Below are 21,178 nucleotides of genomic sequence, written 5' to 3' on the forward strand. Positions count from 1 at the left end.
AGTACAGTACAAAGTTATTGTAAATAAATAGAAAAAAATCTTGAAAATGCTTAAAAGTTTCACATTTTATTCAAAATTACCATGCCGTGTGCGTGCTCATGGTGATATTGTTGACGTACAGTACTCATCATAGGCGAGTCACTTTCATGAGCTGCAAGGAATTAGTGTGCTTCCTAGTACCAAATCCGTTGCCAAAGGCGAACGGCTTGAGAAATAAAGTTACTATTCCAAAAATAGCATGTTCTTGACTCAAAGACTTGTGTTTTGTATTCCTAAGAGCCATGCTGCTCTCTCTCTGGCAGCGCACAGGTTCCACTGTATATATATAAAAAAAACTTTCCAAAGATAATAATGTTTTTTGATTGACATTTTAAGTCATATTTCATTATGTTTATTATTCTTAATGTTATTGTGATATTCCCAGCATTTTTCCTCTCAAGTGTAGACAATAAGATATGAGAACCAACTATGTGTGATGCAATGTATGTAATTTTGTATGCAATTCTTGCACTGGTTTGCAATACATCTCCAGTGATTCTGTGGCATAAAGTACAAAGCCAGCCTCCCCGGCAAGTCTCGTGAAGTAGGATACATACAATTTTCAATTTATTTTCAATTTCTAAGATGCAGCAACCCTTTTAATACACTACAATAGTAAGTGTGTAAAATCACTTTAGTTTTAGTTGCATTAGCTGTTAGCTGTTTGTTTTTAAATGCTTCTAATCATTTAAAGCACATTGAGTTACCTTGTGTATGAAATGCGCTATATAAATACATTTGCATTGCTTTGCTTAAAGCCCTCAAGTTTAAATGACATTGAAGGCACTTGTTTACCAGCAAATAAGAATTTATGTAACATACGTTGTTAGTGCTATAACATCATGGCTTAAAAAATAACTAATTTCCCAATGTAGGGTACTAATGGTTTTAGTGACGTACATTCCCATTTTTGACTAGAATGCACTGTTGCCTGCGGGGATGCGTCAGAAGGACCAGACCAAGAAAGCGCCGACAGGAACGTTCCAGAGAGACGACCTGCTGGCCCACCTGGAGAAACAAGCCAAGGAACATCCAGACAGAGAAGACCTGGTGCCCTTCACTGGAGAAAAGAGAGGTAACACTGAACATTGTCATCTATTGCTAAGTTTATTTTTCTCTTGATAAACTAGATGCGTCTGAGTGCGTCTTAAAATCAAAAGCCTAGCTCACAAAGTGTCCATGATTAGAAGGGTGATGCATGGTTAGAGAGGTTACATATGAAACTCTGTGTCAAACTCATTTTTGTCACGGGCCACATCGTAGCTATGGTTCCACTGGGAGGGCCGTTATGGCTGCCAACCCATATGAATGTATGATTGCCTCATATTATTACATATACACAAATTAATGGATAATTAGTTTTGAAATCAGAAGCCAGTAAAAACTGTTTGTTCAACTACAGTATGAATCAATTTTATTTTAAAAGGGGAGTTGGTAACAAAAAATGCTTGCAATAATATTTTAAAAGTGAAGACAATTTGCAATTTTGGTATTTTAGCAAGAAGTCGATACACACTCTCACGGGCCACATAAAATGATGTGGCGGGCCGGATCTGGCCCCCGGACCACCAGTTTGACACCTGTGCTCTAGAAGGTCACTCGATACCATGAGGTTCAGTGACATACTTTTTATCTACCTCCACCAAGCAAGAAAGCGTGGAGTACTGGTGTTTGGATCACTTTTTGTGCAGGGTTACACAAGAAACATTTAATCAAACCCTGTGGGTCAATAATTTTACAGTCCTTTTGACCTATGTCATTCATCATGAACCAGGAAACAGCCTGCTAAGTAATAGTCTATCCATCCATTTTCTATACCACTTATTCTCATGGGGGTCACAGGTGTGCTGGAACCTATTGCAGCCAACTTGGGGCCAGAAGCAGGGTAAACACTGAACTGGATGCCAGCTAATCGCAGGGCACATATAGACAAACATTCAAAAATAAAAAAAAATAAAAAAACACACAGCTTGGAAAACGTCCTCATTAGGGTCGCGTGTGAACTGGACTTTAGGCAAGAGGTGGGGTACGTCCTGGACTGGTCACCAGCCAATTGCAGTGTTTACACTCCTCTTGTTGCTAATGGTATTTTCTCATCTAAACCCAGCTCCAGCTTGCGCCACTGAAGTCTATGAAACTGTCTAATTTTTCCTCTCAGCTGCCAAGCGGCCAGTGTTTACATGGCAGTGCAAACACGAAGTGGCAGAGGCTGAACACACAACAGAGCAGAGTGTGACGTTTGACAGAGCGGGCTGCACACACACACAAACACAAATGTCTTTACACTTTCTGTCAGCAACATGAAGCCAGATGATGTGGAAAGGAAGCGCACAAGGCTCAGCTCTGATATCACAACTGCTAATACATCATATATATTTTTATATCTCAGCACAGACTATTTTATTGACAGCTCTTTCAGTCCTTGAGTGCCAAAGGGACTATAGTATTTTGCTTCTACCGACAAAAAGATAAAAGGCCAAGACTCAGTCGGGTTCATCGTTGCTTATTTTATGTCAATGTTAATATCCAGCCATCCATTTTCTAATGTTTATCCCCTTCATGGGTTCACTGGAGCCTATCCCAGCTGACTATGAGCAAAAGATGGGGTACACCCTGGACTGGTCGCTTGTCAATCACAGGGCACATACAGTATATAAAACAACCAGTCACACTCACATTCACAACTACGGGACATTTACAATTGCCTATGCCAGAGTCAATACACTGTATATTTGTCATTATTTCCTCATTAGTAATCCTCGTTGTACAGTTCATCATCATGTGTAATATTGTGGTTGGCTTATTTAGCTACAAGATATTCTAAAAAACTAATCAAAACTGAGCTTTATTGTACTCGTAAGGGCAGAATTGCAGATGCAACTCTTTTAATTGAAACTGTGCATTAGGCACAGTACCTCATGTCTATTTGTCTGTGTTCCTCTTGTATTTTTTTCTTGCCTGGGTTTTCTCCACTTACTCCTGCTTGCTCCCACATTCCAAAAGACATGCATTTTCAGTTAAATACTGAAGACTCTAATGTCCATAGGTGTGAATGTGAGTATGAAAGAGGGTACACAGTGGATGTACATATAAGCACGTTTTCCTTTTGCAGGGAAGGCCTGGGTACCTAAAAAGATGGTGGACCCCATTATGGAGAATGTGACCCTGGAGCCTGAGCTTGAAGAAGCGCTTGCCAGTGCGACGGATGCTGAACTTTGTGATATAGCAGGTAACAACTTCCATTTACTTCCTTTCAACGCAATAGAGCTGTATACAGTACTGTATTTATATTCTCCCACAGTGATTCTCAACTGGTGGGCGGGGACCCAAAAGTGGATCGCAGTGCATTTTGGGTGGGTCACGGACAAGTAGTAAAACATTTATAGCGTAATAATTTAGACTGTTAAAACTGTTATAGCTGCTTTGATCTGCATGCCTTCAGTTCATAAAATGAAGACAAACTACTGTATTTATGTTTTAGTTTCTTAAAAAGAAGAGATCAATACCAAGATAAACATTTTTGTACATGTAGTTATGTTCATTCAGCGTTTCTTAATAACCTTAAGCCTAACCTCTGAAATACACTTTTAACATGTAAGCTTGAGTAGTTATGTTTTGTTTCAAAGGCTATTTTAAACAATATCTTCTTTATTGTTCCTAACATCTGTAAAAGTGGGTCGCAACTTCGCGACAATAGAATAGTGTGGGTCCCAGAGTGACAACAGTTGAGAACCAATCTAGCACAGTCTTTTTTTTCCACACACACCTCATTTACAGCCAGTATTTTATATAATGTTATTTCAATTCATTTGTTTCACTAATCAATATAAACTCCATCACAACCTCCCCTGTGCTAGCACCTGATCTTCAGCTCCTCAAGCTAACTCCTCTCCTTTCCCGCTTAGTGATCCCTCCATCACTCCACCACCCTTGCTCGTCATCACCCCCTCACTTCCTCCACCTCTGCTGGATCATTGTTAGTTGGGCACCATACAGGTTATCTGCAGTTTGCATGCATGTGTTCGCATGAAAAGAATATACAGTGGGTACAGAATGTTTTCAGACCCCTTAAATTTTTCCCTCTTTGTTATATTGCAGCCATTTGTTAAAATCATTTAAGTTCATTTTTTCCTCATTATTGTACATACAGCACCCCATATTGAAAGAAAAAAAATGAAATTGTTGAAATTTTTGCTGATTTATTAAAAAAGGAAAACTGAAATGTCACGCAGCCATAAGTGTTCAGACCCTTTGCTGTGACACTCATATTTAACTTGGGTGCTGTCCATTTCTTCTGATCATCCTTGTGATGGTTCTACACCTTCATTGGAGTCCAGCTGTGTTTCATTTATACTGATTGGACTTGATTAGGAAAGCCACACCCCTGTCTAGATAAGACCTTACAGCTCACAGTGCATGTCAGAGCAAATGAGAATCATGAGGTCAAAGAAACTGCCTGAAAAGCTCAGAGACAGAATTGTGGCAAGGTACAGATCTGGTCAAGGTTACAAAAAAAATGTGGCCTCCATAATCCTGTAATGGAAGACGTTTGGAACGATCAGAACCCTTCCTAGAGCTGGCCGTCCGGCCAAACTGAGCAAACTTGGTGAGAGAGGTAAAGAAGAACCCAAAGATCACTGTGGCTGAGCTCCAGAGATGCAGTCGGGAGATGGGAGAAAGTTCTAGAAAGTCAACCATCACTGCAACCCTCCACAAGTCGGGGCTTTGTGGCAGAGTGGCCCGACGGAAGCCTCTCCTCAGTGCAAGACACATGAAACCCTGCATGAAGTTTGCTAAAAAACACCGGAAGGACTGAGACCAAGATAGAAATTTTTGGCCTTAATTCTAAGTGGCATGTCTGTAGAAAACCAGGCGCTGCTCATCCATCCATCCATCCATCGATTTTCTGAGCCGCTTATCCTCACAAGGGTCGTGGGAGTGCTGGAGCCTATCCCAGCTTTCAACAGGCAGGAGGCTGGGTACACCCTGAACTGGTTGCCAGCCAATCGCAGGGCACATATAAACAAACAACCATTCACACTCACATTCACACCTACGGGCACGGGGAGAACATGCAAACTCCACACAGGCAGGGCTGGGGATTGAACCCCAGTCCTCAGAACTGTGAGGCAGACGCTCCAACCACTCCTACACCGTGCCGCCGGCACTGCTCATCACCTGTCCAATAAAGTCCCAACAGTGAAGCATGGTGGTGGCAGCATCATGCTGTGGGGGTGTTTTTCAGCTGTAGGACCAGGACGACTGGTTGTAATCGAAGGAAAGATGAATGTGGCCAAGTGCAGGAATATCCTGGACGAGAAGAGTGGTCAGAACCTCAAACTGGGCCGAAGGTTCACCTTCAAAAAAGACAATGCACACAGCTAAATACCGAAGGAGTGGTTTCAGAACAACTCTGCGACTGTTTTTGAATGGCCCAGCCAGAGCCCTGACTTAAACCCAATTGAGCATCTCTGGAAAGACCTGAAAATGGCTTCTCACCAACGTTCATCATCCAACCTGACAGAACTGGAGAGGATCTGCAAGGAGGAATGGCAGATGATCCCCAAATCCAGGTGTGATGCAACAAAACTTGTTGCATCACACCTGGATTTGGCCTACATTCCCAAAAATACTCATGGCTGTATTAGCTCAAAAGGGCGCTTCTACTAAATACTGAGCAAAGGGTCTGAATACTTATGGCTGTGTGATATTTCAGTTTTTCTTTTTTAATAAATCAGCAAAAATATCAACAATTTCAACATATTTATGTCAATGTGGGGTGCTGTATGTACAATAATGAGGAAAAAAAATGAACTTAAAATATTTTAACAAATGGCTGCAATATAACAAAGAGTGAAAAATTTAAGGGGTTCTGAAAACTTTCCGTACCCACTGCAGATGCTGCTCAGGCTCTGCACAGATTATTGTGATTGAGTACATGGCCATTAAATTACAACAAATATGGTGGCACGGTTCACAGTTCTGAGGACCAGGGTTCAATCCCAGGTCCCGCCTTTGTGGAGTTGGAGAATTGGAGACTCTAAATTGCCCGTAGGTGTGAATGTGAGTGCGAATGGTTGTTTGTTTGTATGTGCGCTGCGATTGGCTGGCAACCAGTTCAGGGTGTACCCCGTCTCCTGCCCAATGATAGCTGGGATAGGCTCCAGCACGCCCGCGACCCTAGTGAGGAGAAGCGGCTCAGGAAATGGATGGATGGCATCCTATTTGTTACTATGGAAAACTATTGCCTGGATTTTTTTTCTGCAAAACTCTCCATCACTTTGAATCAGGTGTTTCTACATACAGTATTTGTCCCTATCATGTTACTTTATTGGCAACTAAAATATGCAGTGGGCTTCTACACCACTACACTTAATACCTCACCGTGATTAAAAACAGAATTATCGTTTTGTATGTCTGGTGACCGGTTCAGGGTGTACCCGGCCCCCCGCCCGAGGATAGCTGGGATAGGCTCCAGCAGCCCGCGACCCTAGTGAGGATAAGCGGGAAAGAAAATGGGTGGATGGAAGGATGTTCTTGTATTGCGTAATATGCCAGGTGTACCAGTTACTACTCCGCATTATACATTAAGATAGATTTACATTAAGGTTATATGTTGTAGGCAAACTGTATTATACAATGGACTACAAGAACTTTTTAGTTCCAACAAATAGATCATGGGCTGAATACACAGGCTAATTTTAGATCACTTAAATCTCACCACATAGTTCTTATTCAATGCAGCTTAGACAAAAGTGAGTTGGAATATCTATCTTTAGTTCACATAATGCTACATCAACCAACCACGAGAGGTTATTATCAGCATGATTTGTACAGTGCTGTTTGTAGCGTGAACCATAAAACCAGCCTGTACTTATGACTTACTTTTAACTATGCATGTGTATTATATTTATCCTTCCATTCTCCTTTTGCATGGTGGGTGTCATGATTCTGTGTTCTGTTGCTGATACTGTATTTTTCCAGGCTTTGGCCCTGCTGACACTCAGTATTTTTCCATTCCCTGGCCTTGGTGGATGGGCGGAGCCTCTGGCACACACCTGCTTGTCATCTTGATTAGTTAGGTTCTTTAGTGCTGGATAGAAGAGAGCTAGTTGCTCGAATATTGTTGCCTGTTGCCATTTGACTGTTTGATCATGTGTTGTGCTTCCATGTTTTTTGTTTTCCCATGTATTTTTTTCCAGTTTTCCTTAGTCCTAGTATGATGTTTTCTTCTGTAGATTAGGCTTTTGTTCACTTATTTCTGTTTAGTTTTCTGCACTTGTGTAGTCCAGGAACTGCTCCCTTAGTTTGTTTTATTTCTCCTTTGTTTCCAGTTAGAGTATTTAGGGTTCTTTTTTGCGGTAATTCTTATCTCATTATTTGTCTCTACAGCTGTGTTTTTCTGTTACTGCTTTTGCAACACCTTTTGTTGCAAATGTTTTGTGTTAGTGTTTTCGCTCCTTTGTTTAATCAGCGACTAGCTTCCATCACGCTCTGTCTATCCACCTCTGAGTGTTCTTTTGATTAATGTAGTTCGCGTCGGCCTTTTGCTACGTAATTTTTGTAATTATCTTTGCTCATGTTTTTTTGTGCACACTTGGTTGAATAAAGAATTATTTGCGTTGCGTATTTGTGTTGGCTTTTATTTGTCTCTGCTCACTATTTGTTGATGACCTCCATTCTTTCTGTGGTCCTTTTCTTCGCCAGCCATCCTGGGGATGCACACCCTAATGAGTAACCAGCAGTACTATGAAGCACTGGCAAGCAGCACCATAGTCAACAAGCAAGGCCTTAACAGTATGTAACACATGCATGCACATATTTCTATCCGTTGTTCCAAAAAAAATTACATACCTGTGTAAAATTGTAACTTGAACTCTGTGGATATCTCAATTCTTTTCAAGAATTTTCAAGAAAATGTTTTTCTGTCAAAGAGAACTGCTGAAGCGAGTTCACTTGGATCTCCAGCAAGATCTTTTTGGGGGGTTGTGGCAAACACTCAGCTATTTTATATGCCGCCATAAATTTTATTCCCTAATGGAGACATACTGTGGATGAACCTGAAATGACACTCTTATTTGCTTTTTTACATTTGTACAGTAAATCATGTACATTGTTCATTCCTTGTTTATTGCTGCTTTTCTTTAAATACCACATTGCAAATGTTTTTTTGTTCTTATTTTACATCCTAGTTTAAATACCAGACAGTTATACTACTATAGTTGCACTTTTTACCTCAGTTTGATGCATTTGCACATTCATCAACATGACCACTGACGGTGGGAAACTGTAGTATGACCGTGAATAGTACAGAATGCTATGCTTTCTTTGGCACATACATAATCTTCAAGACAGATAATTGTGTAAATACTTAGAGACAAAAAACATATGCATGTAGGTATAACAATTATGTTTCGATTTGGGTAGAAGATCATGGTACTCTCGAACCTGCTTGCTTGGATGACATCCTTACTATGCTGCTCATAGCCAATCAAGGGCATATTCGCCAATTACTACAATATGTTGTGATGTGTTAACCAGCATTACAGCAATCAGATTTGCAGTTCACTATTCTGTAACTCACCTACTTGTTTTTTTTTCTCCATTATTCAGTGAAAAACTCAGCCATTCTCTTTTGTCGGCATAAATTTGCGCTGTTTTTATGCTCTAAAATGCCACAAGATGACACCAAAGCCCAGCGAAAAGGAAATTAGTAATTGGTGTTAATGTGTCGTTAACATGTTGACGTGACACAGTTCAACTGTTTAAGGTGTTTGTATGTCAGTGAAGATGACATACACGCCACCATTCCTGCACTTATGGTAAAAAAGATTTTTTCCGAAATCAAATCTGTGAGCCATTTATACTGTATTTAAGGATGAAGTTGTATGATGCGTTTGAAATGATTAGGATAATTTGTGGTGTATGTGGTTTAAAATATTGACATAGGCAGTTAGAAACACTTTGGGGAGTTGTCAATTGCAGCTTTTCATTTATTGTGGTAGGGCTGTTCCCATTTTCTTTGTGTTGTTGACATTTCATCTCAATATGTTCCGATTAATTAAAGACTGTGTAGTGACTGTAAGCCTGTGGTAGGTGTGATCCAGTCCACCCAGTACAAACCAGTTCCCGATGAGGAGCCAAACTCGACTGATGTGGAGGACACTCTCATAAGAATGAAAAGGAATGATCCTGACCTTGTGGAGGTCAACCTCAACAACATCAAGGTATCAAAGTGCGTCTGTACGTGCATGGTCATGTGCAGTGTTCGGAGACATTGATTTCTTGATGACAATTTTTTAGCTGTAATGTTCCGATGTAGTCCAACTTTTTGCCTCTTTTTATTTTTTTATTTTTTAGAATATTCCCATCCCGACTTTAAAGGCGTATGCTCAGGCTCTTATAGAGAACACTGTGGTGGAGAGGTTCAGTATCGTTGGAACCAGAAGCAATGACCCTGTAGCGTTTGTAAGTACATCCTTCTTTTCCTCTTTGAAATACTGTATGCTTCCCCCATTTCATTCATCTGGAAGAGTAAATGTGGCATTATCTCTTTGTAAGGCAAGAAAACCTTTTAAGTGGGTGTTGAAACAGACCCCACATGAAAACAAATACATTTTGAATAAATTAATACACAAATAAACAATTTGGGATTTAATGTACTTCAATAAGTGTTTTGTTTTGAAATGTCAAATTTCTAAGTACAGTGGAATATCTACAGTTTAAAATAATCTATAATACTTTGTACAATTTATTGGGCTTTGGGTGAAATTTCAGAATGAACCTAAAATTTTACTTTATACAAACTTGGAATGCACTTGTCCAGAAGTTTGTTTCAGTACATTTTTCACAACATCAGCCAATTTATTCTCTAACAAGTAGCAGATAGGCAACATTCAAAACAGGCGTTTGGTCCGTCAATGGACCAATAGATTTCCTGGTTCAATTAGAATTGGTATTTAAACAGTCCTTTTCATCATGCTGCTCACATTTTGACATCAAGAGACCAAGAGTAGACCTAACAATTGATCAACAGTACCTCACTGAAACACTGAACTGTTGAAAATGTCCATTCAAAGGTTTAGTCTCACAGTTGCAGGTTTGCATGGTGTTAAGGCAAGGGGTGAAGGACCAAAATGCACGGAAGAAGGGAGGCTAGGCAGGAATGGAGGAGTCTCAAAATGGTATTCGATTTCAAAAACAAAAAAGCCAAGCAACGATCATAGAAAAATCTAAATGCTAAATTAACGGGGTTCCCGAAAATCAAGAATCAAATTAACTCACCACTACAGAATACATGACAAAACTAGGGATATGTGACAAGACTGCAACATCAATGAGCAGACAGACTGAAAGAAACCATGGAACTAAGTACAAGCTAACTGATGAGACAACAAGGCACACCTGGACAAGATATGAGTGGCTGGAAGAAGCTGATTGGTAGACATAAGGAACAGGGCTAATGAGAACAGGTGGAAACAAAAACCTAAGGAGCAAGACAAGACAAGAACTTGAGTCACGAGAAAACGAGAAAAGACATTAAATGAAACTAAAATATATATTATCTAAACCACAAAAACACAGATCATAGCCCTTAAGGCAGTGTTCCCCAACCTTCTTTGCATCGCGGACCGGTTTAGAGTAGGCATTTTTCTCATCGACTGGTTGTGGCATGCATATATATATATATATATATATATATATATATATATATATATATTATATATATATATATTTATATGTATTATATAATATATATATATATATATAAATATATTTATATATTATATATATATATATGTATATATATATATATATATATTTATATACACCGATCAGGGCGGCACGGTGGCCGACTGGTTAGAGCGTCAGCCTCACAGTTCTGAGGTGCGGGGTTCAATCCCCGTCCCCGCCTGTGTGGAGTTTGCATGTTCTCCCCGTGCCTGCGTGGGTTTTCTCCGGGCACTCCGGTTTCCTCCCACATCCCAAAAACATGCATTAATTGGAGACTCTAAATTGCCCGTAGGCATGACTGTGAGTGCGAATGGTTGTTTGTTTCGATGTGCCCTGCGATTGGCTGGCAACCAGTTCAGGGTGTACCCCGCCTCCTGCCCGATGACAGCTGGGATAGGCTCCAGCACGCCCGCGACCCTAGTGAGGAGAAGCGGCTCAGAAAATGGATGGATGGATGGATACACCGATCAGCAAGTTTTTTGTCTACTTACATGACTTGTTCATTTATTTTATATACTTGTGTACTGTATACTGCATCCATCCATTTTCTGTACAGCTTATCCTCACAAGGGTTGCGGGTGTGCTGGAGCCCATCCCAGCTCAAAATTATTCTCTAGCATTTTAGACCAAAGTTAAAACATCAATGACCTCTAGGGGGCATTCAAGGATTGGCCACTGACATAAGTTTAGGTCAAATCAACATTACAACATGACAGAAATAATGGGTGCTAACTTACTGTAATTAAATTACTTTATTGCAATTAAATTACTTTCATAAATACTGTTAATGACATGCTTACTCTAATGTTCTCACTGTCCCGGCTATATGGATGGGTGTTGTCCAGAGTTTGAGTCCATTTGACCCCCACACTGCATTGCTTGAACACAGCATGCTCCTCGTGTACATTCTTCAGGTGCTCGATCAAATTTGTGTTGAAGCATTTAGATGACGTTCCCCACGACGTACTTCAGTTGTGCACAGACTGCAAATAACTTACGTGTTGTTTGTCTGAGACACCGCAAAATAGTCCCACACCGACATGTTTTTTCACCGACAAGATTGAAAAAACTTTATTGACCGTCAGATAGTTACAGTACTGTGCAACAAGACACGTGACAAGGCTAAAAATAAACTACCTTTTGGATTCATACGCGACGAAGACACGGAGTTAAATGTCTTGTGCGGAGCCAATCGATGACGTCATTGATCGGATCGGCGACTTATGACATGAAAGCCGATCAGCCGAGCAGCATGAAATGGTAATTATCGGCCGATAACGGCGATCAGATCGGTGTAAAGTCTAATATATATATATACACGCACACACGCTTGCCTCGCTTCTGCTTCCTCCTTTGCCATTCATGGCGCGTCCACTGTGGGCGCGATGGAGGAGTGGGAGTCGAGTTGTTGTAGGCAGCCAGACCAGACTGCAGTTCGGTAGCTCCTCGATGAGAGTAGACTTTTAACGCCGTAAAAGTAGTTCTGCCTGTGTCGAGCAGCAATCTACGACTGTATCTGTATCAGAGCGGACTTGGTGCGTGAGAGTTAACTGTAAACCCGTATTTTAAGTAGGACTCCTGATATAGTGTTGTTTCGTTCGCGAACGTTTCGTTCAAAAGAACAAATCTTTTCAGTAAACGTAATGAATTGAATTAGTTTATGAAATGATTTTGTTCTTTGAGCTCTGCCTCCGTTAGCCAGCCCGCTCGGACCGGAAACAGAAGCGTTCGAGCCGCCAGGGACCGGAAACTGCGTTCTGTGCAATCTCGACGTGTCAATTGAGACGTGCAGCTGTTGCAGCGGAGAAGATCCGGTCAATTTTCAAAATAAAACACATTTACACGCAAATTGCAATACAACAGGAATTATATAAATTGGTCATTCTTTCTCTGCGGCCCGGTAGCAAATGCCTCATGGCCAGGTACCGGTCCGCGGACCGGTGGTTGGGGACCACTGCCTTCAGGGACAGATTCCAGAATTCCCCAAAAGTCATAACAAAAATAGTCCACAACAGGGTGGGTGGAAGGGGCCCTGGAGGCGGGTACAAGGTAGTTGTGCCCCGCCGGAACACAGTCGGTTGGCGGCTGCTGGACGAGCGGTGCCAGAACAGGAAATGAATATCACGGAGCAGGAACGGGAGCTTGCAATTTCCCTCAGCCTGATGCCATAGAGGTTGGGGACCACAAGAGACAAAAGGGGCAGAGTGTGCAGGACCTAGGGAAGGTGAACTATTGCCCCTTTTTCCATTGTACCGGTTCTACCCCCAACCAGCCTGGTTCCGCCCTGTGTGGTCGCTTTACCTTTATACATTTTCAAGGCCGGGTGGTGACAAAGGTGCCGTTCCTCAAAACCTCCTCCGACCTGGTTCTAAAACGCAGGACGAGAAGCGCTGCGATATCACAGTCATCTGATTCGCTGACAGATGTGTTTCTTTAAGCGCGGTCAATTGTCACTTTCACAATCACAGCATCTCAAGGCTGCCGCTCAACGAGCGCCGCCGCCGAACCCAACTGAACTGTGTGCGTGGCTGGGCGACTGTTTTCATGAGTGATCGATCAGCCTGCCACTGGTTTTGCCGCCATTCAAAATTTGAACCGGCATCTTAAGGTCGCAGCTTACAGCCAATCAAAACACAGATAAGCTTTCCCTCATGGGGAAAACACATTTCCAGGTTTAGCGAGCCGTTCCGCCTCAAGCCATATCAATAATATATAAAGCATCAAATGTTGTTTTACATCAATACTTAACTATATTCGTAATGTATAATGTTCTTGTGTATGCAAAAGCGAAACTTGTGACCAGAATGTATGCAAACGTACGTACACGTTTAAATGAATGGAGCCAGGGAGCCTCCTTTCAAATAGCCACACTATCGTGTTTTATTCTTGCCAACATCCTCTCTCTTTATCAACCTGCTTCTTCCTTAACTATAAATCTATCTTTTCATGGTTTAAGAAATGTGATAAAGTACACTATACTATATACACAGCATCAAACGCCTCTACAGGCTTGCTGTTCAGAGCGTCCACTTGTGCAGTATCTCAATATAGTGTACGTTGACTGGTCGACTGGGGAGGTGCAGGCATTTTTGTCCATATTGGCAGAAGATGAAATACAGCAAGAGATGGAATGCGCGACAAGAAACGAGTGTGTCACCTTCTTTTAGATCCCGCCCCAATCCCTCCCACTTTTGATTGGTGTCACTTGTAAAAAGGAAAAGCAATGGAGGCCAGGCCAAGCGAGGCCGGGGCAGAGCGGGGCCAGGCCGTTCTGGAACTTGTAATGGAAAAAGCAGCTTCTGAAAAACAGGTGACACTGGCCGAGGTGAAGAAGCTGGCAGTGGACGAGGTGAAGAAGATGGCAGTGAACAAGGTGACTTGGGGACAGGGTCGGAAGGACATGACTTGGTAAGAGACTTGGAACAGGGACATGACAAGATGGGCTTGGAACGAAGACTTTACAGGACGGATGTGGAACGAAGTGTGGAAATGGGTGAAAAATTACGTGGCTTTGAAACAGAGGCGGAAAAATACAACTTGTCCTTTACTTGGGCGCCTCTGTCGGCCACGATGTGGAGGTCCTAAATAGAGTAGATGGCCAAATGGGTGACCAAGTAAAGGACAGAAGGAAACGACTTGAGCATGGACTCACATGGATCGGGAAAGGAAAAACTCGACAAAAACTGACCGGTACTAGAAAAAAACGTAAGGGACAGAAGCAGGTGCTTTGGAATTAAATCAAGAGAGAATATAGACTCTATTTTGTCATAACACAGGAAAATCGAAATCCAAGTCAGAATCTGTGTCAGCAAGAAGGTTAACTAATTCGGCAGAGTTGTTCATAGTCAGAAAAATTGGAATCAAGAAAAATGTGCGGGGGTGAAATCATAGGGCAGTGTTCGTAACTAGGGTGACTGGAGGACACTGGTGAAAGAGACTGAGTGGAAGGAACGATAGGGTTTACAGGCTGAGGGCATTGGCAGCCAGACTTGCGGCATGCAGGGCAATGCCGTGTGCTTCCCACTGGGTCCTTTTTTGGTCTGTTCATTCTAACAGAGTTTGCAGGTTTGCATGGGTGAGTTGGTGGCAAAAGATGGTGAACACAAGTGCAGGGAAGCAGGGAGGCAAAGCAACAGTGCAGGAGTCTCAAAAGGGTAAAAAAAAAAAAAGGCAAACAAAGATCATGGAAAAATCTAAATAAACAAGGTCCCAGAAAATCAAGAATCAAAGTAAGAAAGAAACACTAACCCTCACCACTACAAAATACATGACAATACTAGGATACAATATAATAATAATATGACACATGGCAGCAACATCAATGATCAGACACAGACTGAAAGAAACCAGGGAACAAAATACAAGCTAATTGACGAGACAATGAGACACACCTGGACAAGACACAAATGGTTGGAGGGACTTGATTGGTAGACACAAGGAACAGGGCTAAGAAGAACGTGGAAACCTAACGAGCAAGACAAGTCATGAACATGGGTCACAAGAAAACAATCCATCCATTTTCTGAGCCGCTTCTCCTCACTAGGGTCGCGGGCTTGCTGGAGCCTATCCCAGCTATCATCAGGCAGGAGGCGGGGTACATCCTGAACTGGTTGCCAGCCAATCGCAGGGCACATACAAACAAACAACATTCACACTCACATTCACAGCTACGCGCAATTAGTCTCCAATTAATGCATGTTTTTGGGATGTGGGAGGAAACCGGAGTGCCCGGAGAAAACCCACGCAGGCACGGGGAGAACATGCAAACTCCATACAGGCGGGACCGAGGATTGAACCCCGCTTCTCAGAACTGTGAGGCTGACGCTCTAACCAGTCGGCCACCGTGCTGCCCAAGAAAGCAAGACAACATGAAACTAAACAAAATATAATCTAAACCACAAAAACAGAGATCATGCATTTTAGGTCCATTCGGAAAATTCACCTGAAAGCTGAATATCCTTAACTTTTTGTGAGAACTGTGATTTATATATGATTTCGTGAAAAGGCAGTGAAAAGTTAAATTAAATGTTTGGCATTCTACACTTAAATGTATTGAAGTTAAATGTCAAATACTGTACGTAAACCAAAATAGGAACCGTTCTGGGATATTGGCCAGTTCCAATATGTTTGAATTCTAAAGCAAATTTGTTGATAGGAAATAATGTAATACGTTAGTGTTAAAACTAGGTCATTTTGCTAACATTGTAACATTCTAATGTAAAATTCATACAAGTTATGACTTGTAGAGCAGCTAGCCATTTGGTGGCTAGCTAGTTAGCGGCTATCGTTGCAGGGTGGTCGAGAGTACATTAATCTTAGCTACTCTCTTTTTTTTTTTTTTTTTTTAAACACCCCTTATTCCGGAATAAGTGTTACAATAAAACCAACACAAAACCTTAGAAAAAGGAAAACACACGCAGAGTTCATGCTTTGATTCATGCTTGCGTGTTGACTTTTGGAAAGCATAGACAGGTTACGGTGTGAATGTTGCCAAAGAAAAGAACAAAATGAAGATTAATCATGTGTGCTGTGTGTGTTTTATCAGGCCCTGGCGGAGATGCTCAAGGTTAACACAACATTGAAAAGCCTGAACGTTGAGTCAAACTTCATAACAGGGACTGGAATCTTAGCCCTCATTGAGTCACTGCAGTACAACACGACACTATTGGAGCTCAAGATTGACAATCAGGTACTGAAGGGAACTGTGTCATGCACATCATCTGGAGAAGTTCAGAATCATTTTTGATCCAATAATATGACAAAAACAAATGTTTTTAATACATAATACTCACCAGAGATGCTAATTCATCCATCCATTTTCCGTACCGCTTCTCCTCACTAGGGTCGCGGGCGTGCTGGAGCCTATCCCAGCTGACTTTGGGAGAGTGACGGGGTACACCCTGAACTGGTTGCCAGCCAATCGCAGGGCACATATAAACAAACAACAATTCACACTCACATTCACACCTATGGGCAATTTAGTCTTCAATTAACCTACCATGCATGTTTTTGGGATGTGGGAGGAAACCGGTGTACCCGGAGAAAACTCACGCAGGCACGGGGAAAACATGCAAAGTCCACACAGGCGGGGCTGGGATTTGAACCCCGGTCCTCAGAACTGTGAGGCAGATGTGCTAGGCGGATGTGCTAACCAGTCGGCCACCGTGCCGCCAGAGATGCTGATTATTAAATATATTAATGTGTGTATTGGCTACAGATATAATTTCCTCTGACCACCCAATTAGAGCATGAACAAAAGGTGACATTATTGTGGGCCTGCTAGCTGACAAAATCAAAATGTTCCTGACAAAATATTCAGAATGTTCCCGAGAGGTGTGTTGGGCTTGGCATTAGGGTTGGGCATTGAGAACCGATTGGAACCGGGTCTAACGTTCCGTTTCTCCTGGAACCGTTAAATTAAAAAATGTCGGTTCCCAGTTTCGATGCCTCGTCCTCCAGCCGCGAAGAAGAAGTGGCGAAAAGCAACGAAGAAGCGGCGTAAACCAACAAAGAACGGGCACGATGACATGCTTGTGCCCAACGGCAGCGGCGGCGGACAGAAGTGTGTCTTAACTTTGTTAAAATAAATGACCAGTCGCCTCAGTGCAACACTTGGAATAAGATTATATTGTGGAAATTAGTTTTTCCCGATGTGTAGCGCTCCGAGCCTCAGCCTACACCGTGCAGAGCTTCAGTCAAGTCAACTCTCAGTCAATTGGATGAGTGAAACAATAAAATACATCTATGCCAACATTAAAACAGTTAACAAGGTAAACGGTTGCTTCCACTTTTGCACTGATAGTTTTTAGCGTTTATTTTAGGCTTCATACCAACGTAAGCGCCGATGGAAAAAAAAAAAAAGCTTAACATTGGGCTAAAACTTCACCGTAGCAATTTCACATCACAATGAATTCGGACAAAATTCCCATAAACGTCTCACAGTATCACAAACACTAACCTTGCGCCTCATCGGTGGGTAGGGAAAGGAATCAGCGTTATATAGAATTTGGTTCCATCCATTAAAAAATAAATAAATAAAATCACCGGTGCCGTGTGAAGTTACTTTTCGTGCCAAAATGCTGAGTTCTGGTTCGTACCTTTCAAAATTAAAGGCTACAAGCCTAAAACAAGAAGTCAGGTTAAAACCATTTTGACGGGATGAAACAGAATACAGGGACAGCTATATAGCGTTGTTAAAATAACTATTTTAACAATGCTGTCAGTGAAGTCAACTCTCAGTCAACTGGGTGAGTGAAGCAATAAAATAGAATAGTAAAAACAGTTAAAATAACTAACAGTTATATTTTACTTTTAGCTGAAACATTAATTAATGAATATTAAGTCAATTGGGTTAGTTCTAGACATATTGCCTTTTAGTTCATAGGTTTTATATTGATACTGGTTCTAAAGAACCTTGAGAATTTGGACACCCTTTATTTAAACCATGCAAACATTTTTGATCCAGCCCCCTAAACGAATCGGAATCGAGAATCGAACTAAGGAACTGGAATCGGAACCGGAATCGCTCCAATTCAAACGATGCCCAACCCTACTTGGCATCTCTCCAAAGCCATCGCAACTCATTCTGAATCCCCTGAATATTAGATTGGCATGGCAGCACATAGAGGTTGAAATCTGAGTGGACAAAAAGTCTAACATCCACATATTGTAATGTACTGGAAGCTGTGCAGCCATGAGAAGCGCTAGTCTGAACAGTTACATTCACACTGATGCTCATGCTAACTCAACATTAGCGGTGTGTTGGCTTGCTCGCCATTATTATTGACCACTGAAGTAGGTGAGTTTAAGGTTCACAGAATTGCCATTGTCCTTACTACAAGCCAGTTTACCTTTACCATGATTTGGAATCTGCTATTTTAAGTTCAGACTTTAACAAAAGATTTGGATCTTTCATCTCCAGAGCCAGCCATTAGGCAATAAGGTGGAGATGGAGATAGCCAGCATGTTGGAGAAAAACACCACTTTGCTGAAGTTTGGCTACCATTTCACCCAGCAGGGCCCACGCCTCCGAGGCTCCAACGCCATGATGAACAACAATGACCTTGGTAGGCCTTTCACAAATTTATACAAACTTCTACACACCATTACACTTGATGGCCACAACGTTAGGTCCCCTGTGTACAATCTATTGAGATCTTGTACGTTGTACAATAAAATACTGTAAAATAAAATTATGCCTTTGTGGAGACAATTAGAAGTGCTTTACTTGATTAAAAATTTGGTCGATTGGGTGGGATTGACAAAATGTTGTGCAGTACTTGGGAGCAGAGGTGCTGGCAAACAGAAGTTCATAACAGTAATTCTACAATCCTATTAATATTGAAATACATTTTGAAATTAAAATGGATTTTATAAACACTTCCTAAATTAGTTTATGTAGTCAAATACCCATCCTGAGTAGTTAGAAGCTAATAAATTGTTAAATTGTTCTCTGATAAAGTACTTGTGTATCCAACTAACAAACGCAATTCCTTGGCAAAAGTAACGATCGGTTTTGCTGATCCTTTTAGAGAGGTCTTTATGGTTAATAATTTATAATGGTTGATGTAGTTTGAAATTATTTTATTTGAGATGTGATTTTAATATTTTGACATAATGCTAAATATGGTAACCATAATAGCGTGTTACAAACATGATGTGTCAGGCAAAATGAGCATTATTCTTGTAATGCTAGACATTTTGTGATACGGCCCTTGTCGATAGTTTGTGCGGGTGTACCTAATTTTGTGGCTGACACCAGACTGTAACAAACATGATAACTTGATCCTATATCACCACTCCTCAAACATTTAAGGATAAGCCCTTTTTTCACTCCTGTTTGAGTGACCTCACTGGTTATACAACCACTCTGTAAAATTGTGCATTTGGCAGCGTTAGTAGTTAGATTTCACCAAAGCTGCCACTTTATCTGCACTTAATCTTCCCACTTTTTACTTTGATGAGATGCTAACAGATGAATCCGAGTGATGTCATCAGCCACTACACTCAGTGCGGTCTGAAAGCTGAGGCAAACCAAAACAAAAGCTTTTTAAACCATGACATCAGTGCTTGAAAAGAAAAAAAAAACACATCAGCGCTAGATAACACAAAAAAAGGAATAGTGCATGAGAGACGAGTTACTTCATTGCCCGTGTGCACTTTCAGTAAGGGATGAATTAATAGTCGTTTGCCAGCCACCACAAAGATCTTTATGTTCATAGGCAGTAGTATATTAGTAGTATATACTTTTTATTGCTTGTATATGCGACAATTCCGACAAGAAGGTACATATTTCTTGACATAACTATTTTTCTCTTCCTCTCGTTTTGAAGCTCGGGTTGTCAGGTCAGAATCCGATGGCTCCTTTACCCTCACTTTGTCTGTCCCCGAGCTGGAGCGGGCCTTTGGGAAAAAGTTCAAGTCAAAGACTAAGTAAACAAGTGTGGCTCTTCAATCTTACTTTTTTTCTGAAAGTAGCTTCCTCTTTTGTTCCACAACACTGGAACTGCCGTCACCTGATTTCAAGTCTCCGTTCCTTCTCTTGAGCTCCTTTCAGCACCTTCTTGCGCTGTCCTCAAGTCGTGCTACTGTGCTTCAGCCGCAACTTTCATCATAAAATGCTCAATTTTGATCTTTGCTCTTGGAGTCGCTAGGAAAACCTACACAGCAACTCTTTAAAGTTGGTGGATCACAGAAACCATGCATTTACCTTTTTACAACACCACCACTTCATGGTCCAAAAACTTAATATGACGTTAATTTAACTCAGAAGAAAAGTCGAAACATTTGCCTTAATTAACTAAAATTAAAAAAATAACAATAATGATAAACAACACTCAGACCATATCCCTTCAATCAAAGATTAATAGGAAAGGAACAATTATCAATGACAGAAAAATATGATAGAATCTTTGTTCTGTCAGTTTCTTGTTCAGGAAGGAATAGCTAATCACGTTGTGTTTAGTGAGGACATAATAATGATAATAATAATAAATGTTATTTGTAAATGCATTTCGAGACCCTCAGGGACACTGCATATGAATAGAACAACAGTAAAAACAGAATTATAAAGAGAAAATTAATGATAAAAATACAGGGCAGTTCAAATACAGTTAGTAGGCGATCTTGAACAGATGAGTTTGGATTTAAAAGAGGTGAAAGAGACTCAGTTGCAGAGGTCTGGTGGCAAAGAGTTCCAGAGCTGGGGTGCAGAGCGGCTGAAGGTTCTGCTCCCCATGGTGCTGAGATGGGCAGGTGAAACAGTCAGGTGGATGGAGGAGGATAATCTGAAGGTGTGGGCTGGAGTGGCGATGTGGAGGAGGTCGGAAAAGTACAGAGCAGCAAGGTTATTAATAGCCTTGAAGGTGTAAAGGAGGAGTTTGAACTGAATTCTAAATTTGACCAG

At 41.3% G+C, this 21,178-nt stretch overlaps 1 protein-coding gene across 6 annotated transcripts in view; it reads left to right on the top strand.

The window, feature by feature from the left end:
* Positions 1-21,178, top strand: part of tmod1 (tropomodulin 1) — a 45,126-nt gene that overhangs the window by 13,388 nt on the left and 10,560 nt on the right. The window contains exons 5-15 of one of the 6 annotated variants that reach the window (XM_061769363.1): positions 958-1,114; positions 3,152-3,268; positions 3,341-3,392; positions 3,945-4,015; positions 7,024-7,116; positions 7,747-7,836; positions 9,136-9,266; positions 9,400-9,507; positions 16,319-16,462; positions 18,695-18,839; positions 20,106-20,213. In XM_061769363.1, the coding sequence (XP_061625347.1) occupies positions 958-1,114; positions 3,152-3,268; positions 3,341-3,392; positions 3,945-4,015; positions 7,024-7,116; positions 7,747-7,836; positions 9,136-9,266; positions 9,400-9,507; positions 16,319-16,462; positions 18,695-18,839; positions 20,106-20,209 (1,212 nt within the window). In that variant the 3' untranslated portion in view covers positions 20,210-20,213. The remainder of the gene's footprint in view (positions 1-957; positions 1,115-3,151; positions 3,269-3,340; positions 3,393-3,944; positions 4,016-7,023; positions 7,117-7,746; positions 7,837-9,135; positions 9,267-9,399; positions 9,508-16,318; positions 16,463-18,694; positions 18,840-20,105; positions 20,214-21,178) is intronic. The other 5 variants (XM_061769362.1, XM_061769364.1, XM_061769366.1 and 2 more) reach the window with 5 other exon arrangements.

This window comes from Phyllopteryx taeniolatus, chromosome 4 (genome assembly GCF_024500385.1).
Source record: "Phyllopteryx taeniolatus isolate TA_2022b chromosome 4, UOR_Ptae_1.2, whole genome shotgun sequence".
Lineage (NCBI taxonomy): Eukaryota > Metazoa > Chordata > Actinopteri > Syngnathiformes > Syngnathidae > Phyllopteryx > Phyllopteryx taeniolatus.